Raw genomic sequence first — 21,628 nt, 5'->3', positions numbered from 1 at the left:
ACATTGAGTCAAAAATAGAAAATTGAAAATAATTTTCTGAAATACATACTGTTGAATTGCAAGTGCTGAAAACATGAATTAAATTGAAGTGGAATGTAAAAAGGAGAAACAAGGGGAGAATATATTTGAAAATATAGAGTATATTCAGCAGATGCAGAATTATAGATTCATATGTGTATGAAGTACAGCAGAAATTAAGTGAAAAAGAACTACAATGAAATAAAAGTAAAATGAAATAGCATTGAATTGAAAGGAACTACAGTGAAATAAAAGTGGCATGAAGTAGAAAAGAAGTGAAACAGAACTACACAGTGAAATAAAAGTGAAATGAAATAGAACTAAAGTGAAAATGAAGTATAGTATGGTGGAACCATAGTGAAATAGAACTAAAGTGAAACATAGAAGTAGAGTGAAATAGAACAAAGTGAATTATAAATAAAGGAAGAAGAATTGCAGTTGAAAAGGAGTGAAGTAAATCTAAGTAGAAATAAAGTAAAATAAAACTGAAGCTGAAAAAGTGAAGAAAAGTGAAGTAGAAACAAAGTGAAGTAAAACTAGAGTTGAAAAGAAGTGAAGTAAATTGAAGTAGAAATAAAGTGAAGTAAAACTGAAGCTGCAAAAGGAGTGAAGTAGAGTGAAGTAGAAACAAAGTGAAGTAGAACTGAAGTAAATTAGAAGTTAAGTGAAAAGTGAAAAATAACTCAGTGCAGTGAAGTAGAAATAAAGTGTATTGGAGCTAAAGTGAATTGAAATAAAGATAAAGTGAAGTAGAACTAATGTTACTGAAATTGAAATGAAATAGAGGTGAAATAGAAATTCTTGTGAAACACTGCCGAATATATGGTGCACAGAAAAGGCCACCATTGAATGTGTTGAAAAACTTAGTTTGAAGCTTGTTTGTAATAGAGAATGAACTCTGAAACTTTATGAATGAGAAATTGAATGTTTGAAGTGATTATTGAATGTATGGAGTACATATAGAGGCATAACTGTGAAAAGACACTTGATAACAATAAATTATGAAATATATGGTTGCCTGAAATTGAATGAAAACAGTCGAAAGTTTGAAAAGTACGGTGGATAATAGAGACATCTTATCAATTAGATATATTTCTTTGTGAAGTGACTTGACTATTACCATGGCTCAGTACTTATCAGATAGAGAATTGAGAAGGATAGAACGACAAAGGAGGAAAGAGGAGGAAGAAGAAAAGAGGATGTTAGAAGAGCTAGATAGAGAACTAAAGGAGAGACAGGAGCAAGAATTGAGAGAATTAAAATTACAACAAGATAGAATTAGGAGTGAAAAACGTGCAAAGTTAAATAGAAGGAGGGAAATTATAGAAAAACAAAATCAGCTAGAAGAAATGAAAGAACGTAAAAGAATGATGGAAGGAAGACAGAAATTAATGAGTGAATATTTGAACATTGATGAAAATGCTGAAGGCACCAAAGAGCAAGGTATGGTGTATGATAATGATCAAAGGGATGGAGAAACAATTGATGAAAGGAGTGATGAAAGTCTTGATGGGTCTTTATACACTACACTGGATGATTTAGACCAAGAAAACACAGAAACGTGTATAAATATAGGAACACCAATATATGAAAGTTCGAACGTAGAAGGTGAACAGGATGAATTATTGAGAATAGAAAGAGAAATGAAGTGGTTAGAGAATAAAGAAAAGGAGTATAAACGAGAAAATATAGAACTAGAACACAATACAAACAGAACTACACTACAGTACAAACAGACAAGTGAACAATTAGACAGGTCACGTAGACATTTAGAGTCGAGTAAGCATATGGAAGATGAGCCTATATTAAAAGCCAAGCATTCTTTACATGAAGGAGCCTTGAAAGGAGAAGATGTAATATATGAGGAAGAAATAAGTGTTGATAGAGAATTTAGTTACAATGAAAATGATGAGGAACTTGAACTTAGACAGAAGATAGAACAGCTACGTATACAAAAGAGAAATGTTGAAGAAAAGATAGAACGAAACAAATTATTGAAAGACATGCAAAGAAAGGAAAAAGAAAAGAAAAGACTGGAGGACTTACAGTTAAAGAAAGAAATGCAAGGAAAGAAAGCAGAAAAGTTACGGAAGCTGAAAGATGAAAAGGAGAGACTAGAACGTGCTCTTAACGTACAAGAGAAAACGTTAAGTAAGCTAGAGGAAGACGTCGAAAGTGAAAAATACAGAAACACTGAATCAGAGCACAAAGAAAAGAAAGAGGATGAACATGTTGCAAAAGGAAATAACCATTGGACAGGAAAATTGCTTAAACCAACAGTGCCCAGTTTGACTGAAACAACATTCGAGGAATGGAAGATAGAAGTGGAAGTTATTATGAAGTCTGGGTTGTATGAAGAAAGTTTGCTAAGACAGGCAGTTAGAAATTCTCTTTGTGGACAGACGAGAAAAATTTTGCTAACAATACCTCCGTCGACAACAACAAGAAATATCATAGACAAACTGGAAAGTGTGTATGGAAATGTTAGATCTGGAGAATCTGTTTTAACAGAATTTTACATGGCAAGACAGAAAAGAGATGAGGGAATTGCAGAATGGGGTATTAGATTAGAGAGTATTATACAAACAGCTATAGAGAAAGGACATATACAAGAGAGTCAAAAGGATGAAATGCTTAAGACAAGGTTTTGGAGGCAACTTTATAATGAAGACCTAAAGAATGCTACAAGAATGTACTTTGAGACTGCAAGAACGTTTGAAGAATTGAGAAGGAAAGTTAGAATAGAAGAGAACGAAATGAAAAGTGCCCTAGAAGAACCCATAAGAGAGGAGAAACTACACACACTGAAGAGACAAACAGAAACACATGAACAGATGACAGTATTACAAGACTTAGTAGAAAGGATGAAGCAGCTGGAAACAGAAATCAGTAAGACAAGAGAGACAGAATATGTAGATAGAAGAAGGTACAGAAATGACAATAGAGCAGATACAGAATATCACAGGAAAGACAAGGAATACAGCAGTAGGGAAAAGAGATATTATGGAAACGACAAACGAGTTGATGATATATATGTTAAAGATTATGGAAGAGACGGAAGAGCTGATGATAAACATAATGGTGACAATGGAAGACACAGAAGATATGACGACAGATATAATAGATATGATAGATATGAGAGAGCTTATAGAAGAGACGGTAGAAGTAATGAGAAATATTACAGAGATTACGGTAAAGGGAGTAGAAACGATGATAGATATAAGGAATATAGAGATAGAAGAAGATATAGCCCAAGAGACAGAAGAAATGATAGAAGAGATTACTTAGATAAAGAGAAAGAACAAAGATATTACAGGAATTATAGAGACAGTAGAGATAGAAGAGAATATGAAGAAAGAAACTACAAAGATAATGAACATGAGAGAAGATATACTCCAAACAATGACGATAAAGATAGTGCTAGAACAGGAAATGACAGAGAATATAGAGAGCCAAATAGAGATAACGAACAAACACGGAAGAAAAATGAAAATGAAGATAAGACGAGTACTTTAAACTCAAAGGCGTCTCTGTCGGGGGGCAGATAGGAGACAATGGAAAACAAGAAAGCTCCAAGAGAAAATCCATTTTTGATAGAATAATTGGAAGTAACAACATCGGAGACATTGAAATAGAAGGAAAGCATACAAAAGGCGTAGTCGATACTGGTTCAATGATAACAACGATGTCAGTTGAATTTTACAACTCCCTTAATCCAAAACCACAGTTATTGTCAATTAACGATTTCAATCTTCAGATCAATGCAGCTAATGGACAGAAAGTTCCATATCTTGGGTATGCTGAAGTTAGAATGTCCGTACCTTTTATGAAGGACACTTCATTTGACGTTCCAGTTCTGATTGTTCCTATGACGGAAAATAATCAAGATGTCCCTGTTATAATAGGAACAAATGTTATTCGTCTTTGTAGAGAGGAAATTACAGACCCAGTTTCCACAAATCTTCCAGAAGCTTGGGATATGGCATTTCAAAGTATCACCAATGAATCAGTAGGCATAGTCAAAGCTACACAAAGATTTACATTGCAGCCATATGAGACAAAGACCATCACAGGGTTTGTAAGAAAGGCAAAAAAGGCAGTTACTGAACCATGTCATGATTACCATTGTTCTTCAAGAGTTAGTGTGTGTCCAAGAGTTGTTGAACTTTGTAACCCTGGAAAAACTGCAAGAGTACCAGTTCGTGTTTTCAATTTATCAGCAAAAGCAATATCTATTCCAGCTAAGTCTAACTTATGTGATCTGCAAGAAGTTACAATTTTACGGGAAGCACCACTGTTTAACAAAGACGAAACAACAAAGAAAACAACACTTCAACAACAAACTGTAGATGAAGCTAGACAGGATGAAGAATTACCAGATGGTGTAGAAATAGACAACACTAATTTGACAGAAGATCAGAAGCAACAGCTAAACAATTTGTTCTCTAAATGGCACCACATTTTCTCAACGGGTCCTACTGACTTAGGTAACACAGATTTAGTGGAGCATGAAATTCGTCTTTCTGATAACAAACCATTTAAAGAGCCGCACAGAAATATACCACCTGGATTATTTCAAGAGGTGAAAGAACATCTGCAAGAAATGCTTGACTGCGGTGCTATCAGACGTTCAAACAGTCCATTCTCATCAAATGTTGTCATTGTAAGGAAGAAAAATGGAAACATCAGATTTTGCCTAGATTTTAGAAAATTAAACAAACACACGATTAGAGACGCATATGCTATTCCGAGAAGAGAGAATACTCTACATCTTTTAGCAGGATCCAAATACTTTTCCAAACTAGATCTCAGATCAGGATACTGGCAAGTTTCAGTAAAGGAAGAAGACCGTCACAAAACTGCATTCACGGTTGGTCCACTTGGTTTCTACGAATGCAATAGGATGCCTTTTGGACTCACAAACGCACCAGCAACGTTCCAGAGATTGATGGAGAGGTGTATGGGGGATCTTAACCTCAGAGATTGCCTCATATACTTGGATGACATAATCATCTTTTCATCCACGTTCGAACAACATCTAGATAGACTAGATGCGGTCTTTTCACGCCTCGCTGAACATAACCTGAAACTAAAAGGTAGTAAATGTGAATTCCTGAAAAGTCAAGTTACTTACCTTGGACATGTTGTCTCAGAGGAAGGAATCCAAGCAGATCCGGATAAAATAGCAGCAGTGAAGTCTTGGCCAGTTCCTAAATCAACAAAAGAAGTCAGACAATTCCTTGGCTTTACAGGTTATTATAGGAAATTCATCAAAGGATATGCCTCCATTGTAAGACCTCTAAATGACCTACTTATAGGTTTCACAACAAACAAGAAACAAAAGATTTCAAAGAAAAAGGTACCATTCACTTGGAAAGAAGAACAACAACAAGCATTTACCACGATTATTGAAAAGTTGACTCATCCTCCTATACTTGCGTATGCAAACTACCAACTTCCGTTCATTGTGCATACAGATGCTTCATCAACAGGTCTTGGTGCGGTGTTATACCAACGACAAGGTGGTTCTGAACGAGTCGTAGCTTACGCAAGCAGAAGCCTTAAACAATCAGAGAGACATTATCCAGCACACAAACTGGAATTTCTGGCACTAAAATGGGCCATCACAGAGAAATTCAATGATTACCTCTACGGAAACAAGTTTGTTGTTCTGACAGACAATAATCCTCTGACATACGTGCAAACAACCGCAAAGCTTGATGCAACAGGACATCGTTGGTTGGCTGCTCTGTCCGGTTACGATTACACAATTAGCTACAGGAGTGGTAAACAGAACGCCGACGCAGATGGCTTATCAAGACAGTTTGAACAAAACAAACACGAATACAACACAACTATAGACAAAGAAGTAATAAAAGCACTTACCTTTTCTGCAACTGTTGACATCCAGAAGGCACCATTAAGCTATAGTTTAGTAAATCCAGAAAACTTACCTGATGTCGAATCGTCTCCGTCGGATGATATCCCCAATCATGTGATAGAGTCAGAATCTCTTTGCTCGAAGAACTGGAGAAAAGCACAACATGACGATATTACAATATCCCAAATTTTTACTCACCTAAAGGAAGGAACAAGACCATCCGCTAAGCGGACTTGCTCAACAGATCCTGCAGTGACTAAATACCTTAGGGAATGGGACAAGCTAGAGATTAGAGACAATGTCTTGTATCGTCGTGGTGTCCTGAAAAACCAGGAGTACCTCCAACTAGTTCTACCGAAGGACCTACGGGAAGAAATTTTCCTTACTCTTCACGACGACTTGGGTCATCAAGGGCCTGACAGAACTACTTACCTATTCAGACAACGTTTCTTTTGGCCCGGTATGGATGCTTGGATCCAGGAAAAAGTACAACAGTGCGCTAGATGCATCAGACGAAAGACTTTCCCAAACGTTGCTTCACTTGTTAACATCAGATCATCGGCACCCATGGAAATCCTGTGCGTCGACTTCCTCAGTCTAGAAAGGTCAAAGGGTGGGTTTGAAAATATCTTGGTAGTTACAGACCACTTCACCAGGTATGCTCAAGCCTATCCCACCAAGAACCAGACTGCAAAGACCACTGCCAGAGTGTTATTTGAGCAATTCATTGTACATTATGGATTTCCGGCTCGTATTCATAGCGACCAAGGAGCAAACTTTGAGTCGGCACTTATTAAAGATCTTTGCAACCTAGCTGGCATCTCCAAGAGTCATACTACTCCTTACCACCCGATCGGTAACGGAAAAGTTGAAAGGTTCAACTCTACACTTCTAAAGATGCTAGGGACATTGGAAAACAATGAAAAATCTGACTGGAAGTCCTACGTAGCTCCTCTAGTTCATGCATACAATGTGACCATCCACGACAGTACTGGATATTCTCCATATTACCTAATGTTTGGTCGTCATCCAAAACTAGCAGTCGATGCATTTCTAGGACTCCCTAACAATGAATCTGATAGCAAAGACCAACATGAATACGTCCGAAAACTCAGGGAACGCCTCTCCAATGCATATAAGAAAGCAGAAGAAACAGCACGACATACAGCAGAGACCAACAAAAGGCGATACGATACTCGTGCTAAAGCCTCAACTATTGTACCAGGTGATCTAGTTTTGGTGCGAAACGTTTCTCTCCGAGGAAAATGCAAATTAGCGGACAAGTGGGAAGATACTCCATACGTGGTGATTGAGCAACCGAATCCGGATATACCAGTCTTTGTAGTACGAAAAGATTCACCTAAGGCAAAAAAGACAAGGACGCTACACAGAAACCTGCTTCTACCACTAAGCAAGAAAGTTCAAAATACTCACCTGGAAAATGAAAATCAAAGTACTCAGATTGGAAACAATAATACTTACCTGGAAGATACTTCCACAGATCTTCAAGTAGATGTCAGTGCAGATACTTACCAAGATAAATCATCGCCAGCAAAAGACATTCCTACTCCACCGGAAGACAAATCAAATAAATCAGTACCGAAATACATTATCCCAGCTAGAAGAGGTACATGCAGTGATCAATATCCAAACAGAAGAAATTCATATAGTGAGAGCGTACTGGATAAACAACGTAGTGATGACAGTTTTGCAACAGATACGTCTTCTGAACAGACATACGGACGACCGATTCGCACGCGAATTACTCCACGATGGCAACAATCTAAGGATTGGATTTTTTACTAGTGACAGACAGTGAACATAGAGAAATATTTTAATAAAAGTAATCATAAACATTGAAGTAACAGTAAACAGAGTGTACGTGGATTGAGCTGAAAGTTTTATTTGAATGAATATGTTCATGTTGACAGTATGGTGATATATTGTGATCTCGAGGTCTGATGGAGATATGAATTATGGATTACGTCCGCATATCAAATAAAATACACACATAAACCTCACACATATCAAATTATTCTAAATGATATACACATTTTCATGCATTCACCATATAATATCATGTATTCTTATTTATGTATCATGTGCAATGTATTTTGATATTTCACGTGATGTTACTTTAGAAAACATTGTTTATAGTCGTTTTATTTTATATTCTTACAAAATGGTTTGCTTCATTTTGCATGTTAAATGTCGGGACGCCATTTTCGAAGCAGGGGGAGTATGTCGTAGGGTAAATAGTGGTACCTATAAATCCTTAATGTTTTAGTTGTTTTATTTCATTTTCCCCGTTAATGTCCTGTCTGGTGTTCCGTACTTTTACCAAATCCTCCAATATTTATATATAGTATAAGGGAAGTAAATCATCGCCTCCTTTACTAATCTTACTAATATTTATGCATGTGACTTATTCCAACCAATCACGATCTGGTCACTCATAAATGGTCAATGTTTTGAAAACGTTTATTTGTTAATACTGTGCAAATAAAACCAAATATCTTCGGATATATTCTACATATATTCAGGTAATTAGCATTTATGTACTTTGTAATCATATTTCTTGATGTAACTGAAATTCTGTATTGATATTTCATGTATTTAATGAATTATTACGAGTTATAAATTACTGTGTTTAGAGCGGTCAGTTACGCGCCACCACACCTATTGTAATGCTCGTTTGTTTACCTTTTTGACAGCTATCATCTGTCAAATGATGTTTGTTATTTCTTGTTTATATTTACTATTTGTTGTTTTATATTTTCAGAGTACATCTATGATAGTAATGAAATCATATTGAACATTATTATTAAACCCATAACTGAACATTAAAAATTCTTTGTCATCCGACCCACCCCCTCATACAGCCATGTAGCCAAGTCATCTACAACTATAAATTACTTGAGCTAGTTGGGAGCGAAAATAAGGGTGACACTAATCAAATAGGGTAGGTAGCTAAAGTGCCGCCAGTTTTTATTTACACAGTTATACAATCAACTATCAAAGATTTTTATTTAATGATGATTTAATAAAATGAGAGCCAAAAAACGAGTTTTGTTTTTCTTAAATTTTCCACAAAAATAGCTTCGCTCAGCGTTAAAAAATATCCACCCGTATTTTTTTTTACCAAAATAAAATATGTTTTACACTAATACGTCCTGTAAATATATAGTAAAAAACAGAAAGTTTTACCGTGCCGTTTTGTGAACTTTTAAAGCATCACTACAGTAACATTTTTCGACGCTGAAAAAAATGACGTGAATGTGAAGTAAAGTGCCGCCAGTTTTTATTTACACAGTTACAACTGACTGTAATTTATTTATTATTAGGTATAAGGCCATGTCACAACAACGAAGTATATTTGAAATGGCTTTTTTGACCATAACTGGAAGGTTTTCAACCCAGTTGGGTCCCTTTTGACATAAACTTGTACCCTTTTAATATATGGCCGACTAGGTATGGGTCCTGGCTACGGATTAAGACCATGTTCGAAAACCTGGGTGAGCCATATGTGTCAGGGGAGGTAATACATGGAGGAACGGTATTGTATTAAATTCATACTGAATTTCAGCTGATAATGACACTATGTTAGATTTTGACCCTTGTTCGAGTTTCTACACCCCAGGTACCTACCTATACCATATATGAATATGTTTGTAGATGTCTTAGCTTTACATTTAAGCTACTTACAAGTCCATATGATGCCATCAGAGCTCAGGACAGGTATCAGAAAATGACCAAACTTGTTATTTGCAGTAGGGTGCTGGCCAAGACTAAGCTGGCCCGCCCCGTGGAGCCGTGAGAATTGCTCCAATGGTGTCATTGGACTCAGTGAAGGTAGTGCTTGAGCTTTCAGGACTGCCTTGACTGCTCTGAAAAGTTCATATTTTGAGAATATTACCGGAATTTGACCTATGACCTTGACCCCTAGTCGACCGGGTTCGAACCTAACGTGGCCTGTTTTCTCTAGGTACTTGTTTACCCTTTGCAACAAGGTATCATTTATTAAAATCGGACATCAGGTTATGAAGATATGACTCCTCTGACAAGGCCAGCCCCTCTATTTAATATATGAAGAAGTATGCATATTTTCAGAAAAAAAATGATACATTTTGAGACGGTCCTTCGACGAAACCGTCGGCGACAAAAATATACAAATTACATATCTGCTTAGACAATGTTTAGATATAATTCATAAAAGTTATTTCATTAAAATATCTTGTGTTTGGAACATTCTACAATTATGTGAAGCTAATAAAAAACACTGCCTTTTACCGTACGGAAAAGTACGGAAATACAGCTTTTATCCTAAATTACGTACAGACGGACGAAAAGATGTTGTCTTTTTTGTCACAAACTTTCAAATTTTGTCATTTTCTGACAAAACAAGTTTTAATTTGCAGTTATTTCGCCAAAGTAAATATTTTATAAGCATTTTTTCCTTATTTTACGGCAAATATTTTAAGTCAAAAATGGCAAATTTCAGCAAATGTTCCCGACGGCATGCTCATCGGGGAAGACAATTGTTTTTCATATTCGATTAGACAATATTTCCAACTACTTTTTAAAAGAAATTTCAGTTTGATATCTTACTCTTAACGCTTTTTATAATAAAAAGAAATTGATGAATTTTTCGAAAAAAATGCGACCAAGATTAACGTTATACGGTCCCTATAGCAAGTCTGCAGATCGTAAAACTATTTATTTCCATAGAAATAATTGATATTCGCCAAAACGTGTTACTTAAGAGCCTTAGTTGATGTAAACTATTTTTTCAGAAAAATAAAGTGTATTTTCGTAATGTTTTTGCTTTTTGACATATTGGCACCCATGTTCGAGCCCGGACGACCCTTGGGATCGGGTTTGAGCCTTGCGCTATACCTTTATGAAATTGTTCTTGAATAGTTCTACAAATGAATGTAACTTTCATTAAGATATCTAGAGTAATATATCGTATACCTAGTAATAAAGAAGCGATAAAAATCGTAAAATATGCGTCGAGAAATCCATGCAGAACTACGCGCTATTATCTGAGTCTACATGTCTTTTTGACCACACCAAGCACGTGATCGCGATCGGCCAATTTGCTCTGAACAAATGTGTAATATTTTATGCTATTATAGACAAATTCGGTCATTTCTGTAAAATTACTACATAAATATGGTACGCTTTATACAAAGTATATAAAATATGTTAACTATTTGCGTTGTTAAATAGGCTCTGGTCTATAACTCTCTTTTGCGGAAAATGTATTAGCAATAATTTTGTATATGTTAGAAGAGTTTCAAATAATACATGTTTATATCTTGCATAACTTCGAATATGACCACGTAGATAATGAGGTCACTGAAAGGAAATTTACACTAGTGTTTCCACTGATGTGATAATTATTCTTTTCACTATAATCGAATGCCATAGTCTCAGCCTATTCTTTAATTAGTACTTATCCTCGCAGAAACATAATATTTCGTATTTCGGGTATGAACGGTAGATATTCGGATCTGGCAGTATGTTAACTAATGATAGTGTTACCGTCTGTGTGATTACACATTCCATAAAAGCTACCACAATTTCTAAATAATGGGATAACTAATGCAATTTCACGTTTGTCTGAACGTTGCGTAACTTGTCAATTATTCAAAAACAATTTGAAACGGTGACGTCGAGAAAACGTAAATTTGTTGACCTAGTATCAACGTATAACAGCTAATTACATAAAAACGACACCGCAGAACTTTCTTAATTTTGACTGTTATTCAGAAAACATACTAATGTAAAACATATTCAGTTTTAATAAAAATTTTACGAATGGATATTTTTTCAATGCAGAGCGAAGCTACTTTTTGTGGAAATTTTAAGTAAAAAGAAAACTCGTTTTTTGGCTCTCATTTTATTAAGCGAAAACATAGAGCAATTCCGATTAAATCATCATTAAATAAAAATCTATTATAGTTAATTGTAAATGTGTAAATAAAAACTGGTGGCACTTTAGCTACCTACCCTATTTGTTTAGCATGTTACCAGAAACAAACTTTTTTTGCCTAACCTTAAGGGCAATATCTTCACATTCACGTCATTTTTTTTTTCAGCGTCGAAAAATGTTACTGTAGTGATGCTTAAAAAGTTCTTATAGCCACAAAACGGCACGGTAAAAGTTTCTGTTTTTTACTACATATTTACAGGACGTATTAGTGTAAAACATATTCAATTTTGGTAAAAAAATTACGGATGGATTTTTTTTAAATGCTGAGCGAAGTTATTTTTTGTGGAAAATTAAAGTAAAAAGAAAACTCGTTTTTTGGCTCTCATTTTATTACGCGAAAACGTAGAGCAATTCCGATTAAATCATCGTCTGGAGTTTCATGTCAGCTTTCATTTCATGTATAATTTATGGGTTTACGTTAAAAAATATTGCCGGTACAATAATTTCAAGGCAGATTTTGTCCCCGTATATATGACGTCAAAAGTGCGCGAAGTGGTCATGTTTGCGACGTCATGGAGACGTCACTGATGCATTAAACGTAAAAATATACACAGATCTAAATCAGAAATATCTTTCAGTTTTTGTTGGTACCACTCAATAACGTGGGCTCTGAAAAAAATTTATAGTGTGGTTCCTCCTTAAAAGACTACTTTTCATATGCTTATTAAGTGTAAGGTGTAAAACATGATAATTTTTTCATTATAGCTGGAAAAAATAGAGAAATTAATTTACATTAATAGGTAAATGCAGTTAAAATGTGTATCTAAAAATTTTATAAATCCCCCATTTATTTTTGTTGCTATGGAAACAAAATGGCCGTCACTTTGACCAAATATTTAAATGCTCATAACGTTCTCATTTTTACTCCAATTTTGAAAATTCTTTCACTTCTTCGAACTATTTAAGAAATCCCAGCTGACAAAATCAACATTAGAACACTGCTGCCTTTCCCTTTAAGTGCCGTGTGGCGGCTGTAAAAAGTCTCCCCGTACTTGAATTCAGTGTTGTTATTGTTTCTGGTCCTTTGGGTGAAAAGTTGAAAATAACTCATCAACAAGTATATACATGAGGCTACGCAAAACTTATTTCCAAAGTACATACTATAAATAAACAATTCAAGATGGAGGGTTGAAATTACCTTAATATATTCCATGTTTTCTCTTTTTTAAAGTTTTTTTTTCATTAATGTGCGGGCTTTCATTAGACTTCCAGTATAATACTGCCGTTGGGCGCGTGTATTTGCTATCTACGGTCTGGTTTCTACAATCAATATGTAACTGTTGTCATAATCTAAATTTCTGACATAGGGAAAAAATAAAAGAATGAAAATCGATATAATATGCACAAAATTTGCTGATTTTCATTATTTCGAACGTGTCTCAGACGGTATATTTCCTGTAAAACGTTTTAGTAGTTTACTCGGATATCCTACAACAATGAATGCATCAACGAATTTATACTTACACCTCTCACCTAATTTTGGACCAACAGTAAAATATTTGTATTGCATGTAGAAAATTAAATGAGCCGTGCCATGAGAAAACCAACATAGTGGCTTTGCGACCAGCATGGATCCAGACCAGCCTGCGCATCCGCGCAGTCTGGTCAGGATCCATGCTGCTCGCTAACAGTTTCTCCAATTCCAATAGGCTTTAAAAGCGAACAGCATGGAGCCATGCTGGATCCATGCTGGTCGCAAAGCCACTATGTTGGTTTTCCCATGGCACGGCTCAAATACAGCAACGTTAATACCAAAAGGTCAACATCATTACACCTGTTTTTCGAAATACACGCACACACGCACACACGCACACCCCACTCTTAGATCCATATCTTGCTTTGTTAAATGAATTGACGTCCATTCCAATACAGCGGCGTTCATACAAACGTCTTGTTGGAGTTTGCTCATAGTTCGGTGACGTCTTATTGAATACAAGACATGGCTCTATTTGATTGTAAGTTAAACAAAAACGAACGTCAAGTTATGTATATTCTGTGATAAACAACTGTTAACAAAAGGACTGATGAAAAATTAATACGACGTCAATTATGACATCATTTTACTGCATGACGTCCGGTTCATTACTACTCCAATAAATGAAGTCCAGCACAATTTTTATCAAAATATTTCAATAAGCATGTAAGAATGAAAACGATCAAGGCCTTCTTGTTGTTTATTGCCGAATTTACTACGATTTCTCGTTAAAATGCTTAATGACTTGAGATATATTTCACCTGTCATGTACAACACACAATAGCTGCACTAGTTGGGACAAAAAAATAAAACAATATTCTTTTCTTTCTTTAAAAAATATACAGATAATTACAAGGTAGGCAATTAATTGGCTTTGTGTCAAACTCAGTTAATACAAGAATAGTCATTATCAGTGAATAAACAATTCCTATTTTATTCAAAAATTAATAAACGTTAAAAAAAAACGACGAAAAATTTTGTATATTTTAGAAGAAGTTTAAACAGTGCTCATTCATAAGTTCATTTTCTAGTACCATCGAATTGTTTGTTTGTGTAGTCGGGTTTTTAGTTGCATGCGTCGGACACAGCACTAAGGCGACTCCCCCTGGACCGTACTTCAATTACGGGCATCCACCAGATAAAACTATCATCCTTCTGTAGGCAAGATTGCTTGTTTTCCACTTGAAAGAATTCTACACCCCAAGTGCGGTTTTGAGAGGTAAATGAGCCGCGCCATGAGAAAACCAACATAGTGGGTTTGCGACCAGCATGGATCCAGACCAGCCTGCGCATCCGCGCAGTCTGGTCAGGATCAATGTTGTTCGCTTTCAAAGCCTATAGCAATTAGAGAAACCGTTAGCGAACAGCATGGATCCTGACTAGACTGCGCGGATGCGCAGGCTGGTCTGGAGCCATGCTGGTCGCAAAGCCACTATGTTGGTTTTCTCATGGCACGGCTCAAATTATTTTGAGCGTGTGGCCTTAATCATTTCGGTCATAGCCCTCCCCTAGAAACACACATCCCGCGTTATTGTTTCATAATGTAGAATATTTCAAATTACACCATGCATATTTGTCTTTGTATGATATTTATGTATCTGAAAGGAAAAATGGTCTTCTAATCAGAATGAGCCAGAAAACATTTTCTTGAGGTTTGTCGAGAAAGAAAACAAATTAGGTAAAACAAAATTAATGTAATCAACAAAGATGCACAAGGTCGTCTTATTGTCAAGACTGGCTCTCTAGTGAGGAATGAAATCGCTTTTATTTTTTGCTGTAATCCACCTCATTAATGCTAATAAATGGATATTTTTGTAGTAACTCAGATTGATCTTTATTAGGCACTGAAATACAAATAAAATAAAACGTATAATATTTGACACAAAAAATGATTAAAATGCTCCCGACAATCATTTGTCAACATGTACACTATCTACCATTTTGATTTTGTATGACCTTGGTATTTTCGCGTTCAAGATGTTGTTGTTGTAGTTGTGGAATTATTGTTAGGTTACACACCACTATACTTGTTTATTTCTGGTACACTACGGAATACTGTGCCTGTTTGTAAAAATAACAGTTTAACTATAACAATATTTGTACAATTATGTGAAATTTTCCACACCAAGTACTTGACAGTGTGTACACCTGAATGAGCTGTCCCTTCTCAGAACCCTGACCTTTGAACAGTAAGAACTAGTGTCCTCTACAGACAGTGGAGCACCTCGCTTTGAAAGACCAGATGTTGAAGGCTGGGGTTTGTTTGTTTTGTAATCTTGCTTTTTTACAGATTTGATTATTATTTGCTCACACTCACACTTTTGTTGTTGTTTTTTTTTGTCACTCTGATCCTGTAATACCTCAATATTTGTTTCTGATAGGAAATTTCCAGTTACTTTTACAAGTGGGGTGAATTTCTTTTTTGGCCTCTGAACGACCTTGGTAATGGTTTTGCTTTGTAGAAACAACGACTGTTGTTAAGTTGCACTTCTGACTGTAGAAGTATCTGCAAGAGGAGATTTGATGACATCTTGATCTTCGTCTACATCATGAACTGGCTCAGTATTGTAGATAGTAGCAGGAGCTGTTTGTTTCTCTGAATCAAAAGGATAAATCCCGGACTTTTTGAATGCAGATATGATGTTGATGGGAGAGAAGGGTTTTGAAAACGGCTTGTTTGTGAGCTTGGCAACTTCGTATCTGGTAATGGAAACTCCTGGGTTAATGACAGATGCGCTTTGTGTCCATCATAAAGGATCAATGTAGTTGGTTTGTCTCCCCTGTCCAGACCAACGTGTCTGGTAAAGTGGTTAATGATGTACTCCTCGAATAGACTACGGTTGACCCAGCCACTTTTAGACATGCCCCCAGCTGCACCAGCTACAGCGCCATCAAGCAGGCTGTCATTCCACCATTTTCCTGGGAATATATAAAACGGCGGCACATGATTCCCAATGGCATTGGCCCCTCCAATGATGGTGACGTTCCTTGACCGAGGTGATGTCACTGACTGTGGCATTGTGGCCTTGTCACAAATGATCTTTGGTGGGGTGTGTTCTGTAGAGAAATCTGACTCGTCTATGTTATATATCCTCTCTGGTGCAGTCAGGAGGTCATGCTCTCTCATCAGGTTACCTGTATAGGAAAAAACAAACTATTGTGGAGAACTGGTTCGTCATTTAAATAATTTTCTGTTAGCTTATTTCTATGAACTACGTATTTTTTTCATCTGGTTACCAAATTTTGGTTTATCATGCACTGTAAGAACTTGTTTCACATAAACAATAAAGAATAAAAATAAAGAAATTAGTATAAACTACCTTACGAGTGTGTAATTAGGAATTATGTCTCCCCAGGAGACATATTGTTTTTGCCCTGTCCGTCCGTCCGTCTGTCCGTCCTTCCGTCCGTCCGTCCGTTCGTACGTCACACTTCATTTCCGAGCAATAACTGGAGAACCATTTGACCTAGAACCTTCAAACTTCATAGGGTTGTAGGGCTAATGGAGTAGACGACCCCTATTGTTTTTGGGGTCACTCCGTCAAAGGTCAAGGTCACAGGGGCCTGAACATTGAAAACCATTTCCGATCAATAACTAGAGAACCACTTGACCCAGAATGTTGAAACTTCATAGGATGATTGGTCATGAAGAGTAGATGACCCCAATTGATTTTGGGGTCACTCAGTCAAAGGTCAAGGTCACAGGGGCCTGAACATTGAAAACCATTTCCGATCAATAACTAGAGAACCATTTGACCCAGAATGTTGAAACTTTATAGGATGATTGTACATGCAAAGTAGATGACCCCTATCGCTTTTGGGATCACTCCGTTGAAGGTCAAGGTCACAGGGGCCTGAACATTGAAAACCATTTCCGGTCAGTAACTTGAGAACCACTTGACCCAGAATGTTGAAACTTAATAGGATGATTGGTCATGCAGAGTAGATGACCCCTAACGATTTTGGGGTCACTCTGTGAAAGGTCAAGGTCACAGGGGCCTGAACATTGAAAACTATTTCCGGTCAGTAACTTGAGAACCACTTAACCCAGAATGATGAAACTTCATAGGATGATTGGTCATGCAGAGTAGATGACCCCTAACGATTTTAGGGTCACTCTGTTAAAGGTCAAGGCCACAGGGGCCTGAACATTGATAGCTAGTTCCGATCAATAACTTGAGAACCACTTGACCAAGAATGTTGAAACTTCATAGGATGATTGAACATGCAGAGTAGATGACCCCTATTGATTTTGGAGTCAGTCTATTAAAGGTCAAGGTCACAGTGGCCTGTTCATGTAAAATCATTTTTTGGAAATAACTTGAGAACCACTTGACCTACAATGTTGAAACTTAATAGGATGATTGGACATGCAGAGTAGATGACCCCTATTTATTTTGAGGTCACTTGATCAAAGGTCAAGGTCACAGGAGCCTGAACAGTGACTTGAGAACCACTAGGCCAAGAGTGTTGAAATTTAGCGGGATTACTGGACATGCCAAGTAGATGATCCCTATTGCAGCCAACCATCAGTGTCTCTTTGACTTTCGCTCCTGACCCCTATTGACTTCTTGCCTATAGGACTTTGCATTGGGGGAGACATGCGCTTTTTAACAAAAGCATTTTCTAGTTTTGTTTCGTCATTATCGTGAAAGAAATAATCATTCAAAATATAGAATGACAATAACTGTACCTAGCTCTGTAAAATATGCATGCACTGTTTCCTTTGAGGCAGACTTGGCACGAGCCATTTCGAGCTTCTGGGGAGAGACAACTTTTAACTTTTCCCATCTGCTCATAAATGAATAGAACCAACAGTCACTGAGTCCCTCCTTGGCTTTGACAGTCTTCCCAAGTGACCTAAAAAGAAGGCATCCTCAATAAGTAGTAGACATATAGCCATTGCTTAACATATTTTGTTTTTGGTTTAATTTATAAACTCATAGTCTAAATAAAATGACCAGAAATTATGTCCAAGTTTTTATTACCTGGCATAATCTGCTGCTCCCGCTTAGCTCAGTAGGTAAGAGCGTTGGTCTACGGATCTCGGGGTCGCGAGTTCGATCCTCGGGCGGGGCGTATGTTCTCCGTAACTATTTGATAAACGACATTGTGTCTGAAATCATTAGTCCTCCACCTCTGATTCATGTGGGGAAGTTGGCAGTTACTTGCGGAGAACAGGTTTGTACTGGTACAGAATCCAGGAATACTGGTTAGGTTAACTGCCCGCCGTTACATGACTGAAATACTGTTGAAAAACGGCGTTAAACCCAAAACAAACAAACAAACAAATAATCTTCTGCTATATATTTCATCTCCTGGACTGAATAACCATATCCAATGTTGCCCATATAAACGATGTGGTCTACCAGTTGCTTCTCCTCTGAGTATGTGAAAATCGTAGCTGGGCCTGATTTACAGTCCAATGAGGCCTTATTCCTCGTTCTATCCCTGAGTGTTGATTCAGGCACCTGGTATACTCTGCAGGCTCTGTAGACGGACATTCCTTTCAAAGTGGCTGCATAGGCTTTTTTAAGATTTTCTTTGTCATATGTTTTTCTCTCTTTTTTTTATTTTGATCCCTGTAATTAAATATCTATTGCAGTGTATACAAAACATATACAAAAATATTAAATATATAGTGGCGTGTAGCCTACAAAACCAAAACATTAATAAGATCTAATATTTAGATCGTGTCCGTTCCGCGAAATGTAATCTCAATGCTTAATTTGATGGTAAGTGACCACTAAATCCAGTCCGTTTCGGAAACTATGGTACCAAGGCGGGAATTAAAGGGAAGCGGGGCATTGTGGGATCGTCGTCCATCCGAATCGGGCCAATCTATAACAGACGACATAAACAAAACATTGGCGAAAACGATATTAGTGAAAAATACAGGATTTTGGTTTAATTGGATAGAAATTTAAGTATTTCAATTATTTTGAAAGTATAGATCTACTCACCAAAATTCTATGCATTCTGGATAAATTTATTAAAATTTGAACCGAAAATTATAGTAGGTTGTTTGTAAACAATGTCCAGATGGCGCTGCAGTTCAAAACGGAAATAACCAATGTCGCGAGAATACAGAGGACGACTATATAGCTCAATTATAGCTTTATACATACCGGAATGATTTCCATGAAGCTCATGTGGATGGGAGACGTAACTGGTTGTAATGGATCTTTAAGGGTATTACATATTTTTTATTGTCAGTAATGCTGTTCTTAACTCAGTTGTTGGAGAATCGGTTCTTTGACATTTTCCTGTTGTGAGTTTAAATCACACAGAAGTATTTTTTTACTTCTAAAACGAGCAATTTATGACTACATTGGAGGGTTTCCATAAGATATTTATTTTGTGTATGCATAAAGTCCTTAAACATTTATTTTGTATTCTTTTAATTTGCTGAAATTTCGAACTAAAGGATCTCGAAAGGAATGGGTTGTATTTGTTATAATGTGTCCTTCAAGCTTATGTAGAAACCTGTTAAAACTTGACTCAATAAGTATTGAATGCAACTTTAACTGTGTACGAAAGTCAACATTTCTCATAAAAATTTTGACGGATATCAGTTTCGAAATAAAATTCACCCACTTTCGGATTTTCAATTCAATATTCATTTAATGCTCACAATATGGAAGGAAATAATAGATATTGGAAATGTAACATACGTGTGCCTGGAAATACTAATATCTGAAATAAAAAAAACCCCAGCTGGATGGCTTCCCGTCTATTCCTAACTAATTATGCATGAAGCTAATCAATTTAAGGCATTCTTAAACTTAAAAGTTGTAAAGCGAAATGAGTTTGAAAAGCATCTACAATGCAAAGTCGAGCTGTACTTATTTGTGTTTTATAGATTCGGTAATGCAATACGTACTGTAATGTAAGTTTTTTGCGTCTTGAACAGGAGACAGTAATTGTAATACCAGTTTAACATGTAATCATTTACATTTGTAATATGAACTGAACAGTGCCGAGTACTTGTTATATCAGCTTTACACATGTAAGCATTTACATCTAGAACATGACTTGCACAGTGCAGAGCAAAAGTATATCGGCTCCACATGCAAATATTTGCATTTAACACATATCTTGACAACTTAACAGTCACAATAATTTCTGTTTTAAGAATATTCTTAGGGGTGAAATGACATTTTTGTTTATTACATATGTATATTCACAATACTTTCCTCAATCAGATGCCAAACATAAAATTTAAAAATTCAAATATAAAATCTTTATTTGATGATTTCCAGGATTAACAGTAAATATTTGACATGTGTTTACAATAACACCCTTCTGAAAAGAACAGCCAGGCTAAAGAGTTAGTCACGACATTTCTGACCCTTAGCTTAGCATTTCCTGAATCTCAGTTATTATAATGCGATCATCCAATGCTCTAGAGGGAGCTTTAATGGGAGTTATAATATTGCTTTGATGTACACAGAATTATATCGTTGATTTTCACCAGGTAAATATAACCGATTTTGTCTGGCTGTCTTGGTGGAGATGCCTAATTATTTGTGAATAAGTAATAATAATGTCCAAACTGTTGACCCCTTAATACAAGGAATGAAAGAATGAAATATAATTCGTCGGCAGGGAAGTAGGGGACATTCATGCTATGATGAAGGTGAGGCCTAAGGATTAAGTTCATATCATACATTTTCTTCTTTTTCACAGAATAGATATTCACAACTTGGTGAAGAGATTGATTTGATTCTACTCTTTTATTTACGAAGGAAATTGTATGCAGTCTGTGCCTTTGAAGGATATTCCATAAAAGTGTATCACAGTGTTTTGTAATAAATTATTATGTCACTTTTAATTTATTGGCGGAGGAAACATATACCCAAAATAATTTATTTGGCTGTACCCTTTTTTCTGGCAATTTAGGGAAAATTTGTGATACACTTTGACAGTTTAGTGACTTCCCATACTGCACACAAACACTTGGCTCATTTAAAGTACTAATAAAAAAATTGAAACTGTTTGAAGATAACAGTAGAGTTTACATATTTTGTTATCTTAAAAGAATCATGACGCATAAAATGTTATTTTCCCCTGCATTTTTCGAAGACAAAAATGAGGACATAGAAATAGGCTGCGTCCTTCTTTCCGTCCGTTCGTCATACGTCGTGTCCGGTCCTATCTCTGCCAAGAAGGGAAGGGATTTTAAAATGACTGGAATGGAATAAATGTTTCCCATAATGAGACATGTCATGCACAAGACCCTGATCCCTAGCTTCAG

The 21,628-nt window shown here is 36.3% G+C and overlaps 1 protein-coding gene across 1 annotated transcript; it reads left to right on the top strand.

The window, feature by feature from the left end:
- The first annotated feature begins 371 nt into the window (after nt 1–371).
- On the top strand, nt 372–3,566 carry LOC123558553 (trichohyalin-like). Its single transcript, XM_045350426.2, has one exon. The coding sequence runs from the start codon at nt 1,140–1,142 to the stop codon at nt 3,564–3,566; it is 2,427 nt and encodes an 808-aa protein (XP_045206361.2). The 5' UTR covers nt 372–1,139.
- Nucleotides 3,567–21,628: the final 18,062 nt, after the last annotated feature.

The sequence above is a fragment of the Mercenaria mercenaria genome, chromosome 10, assembly GCF_021730395.1.
Source record: "Mercenaria mercenaria strain notata chromosome 10, MADL_Memer_1, whole genome shotgun sequence".
Taxonomy (NCBI): Eukaryota; Metazoa; Mollusca; class Bivalvia; order Venerida; family Veneridae; genus Mercenaria; species Mercenaria mercenaria.
Note: the sequence above shows the minus strand (reverse complement) of the source record. Positions and strands in the feature narration are given on the sequence as shown.

Coding starts and splice junctions, on each gene's coding strand:
- LOC123558553 (XM_045350426.2), top strand. CDS start 1,140: ATGGCTCAGTACTTATCAGATAGAGAATTGAGAAGGATAGAACGACAA.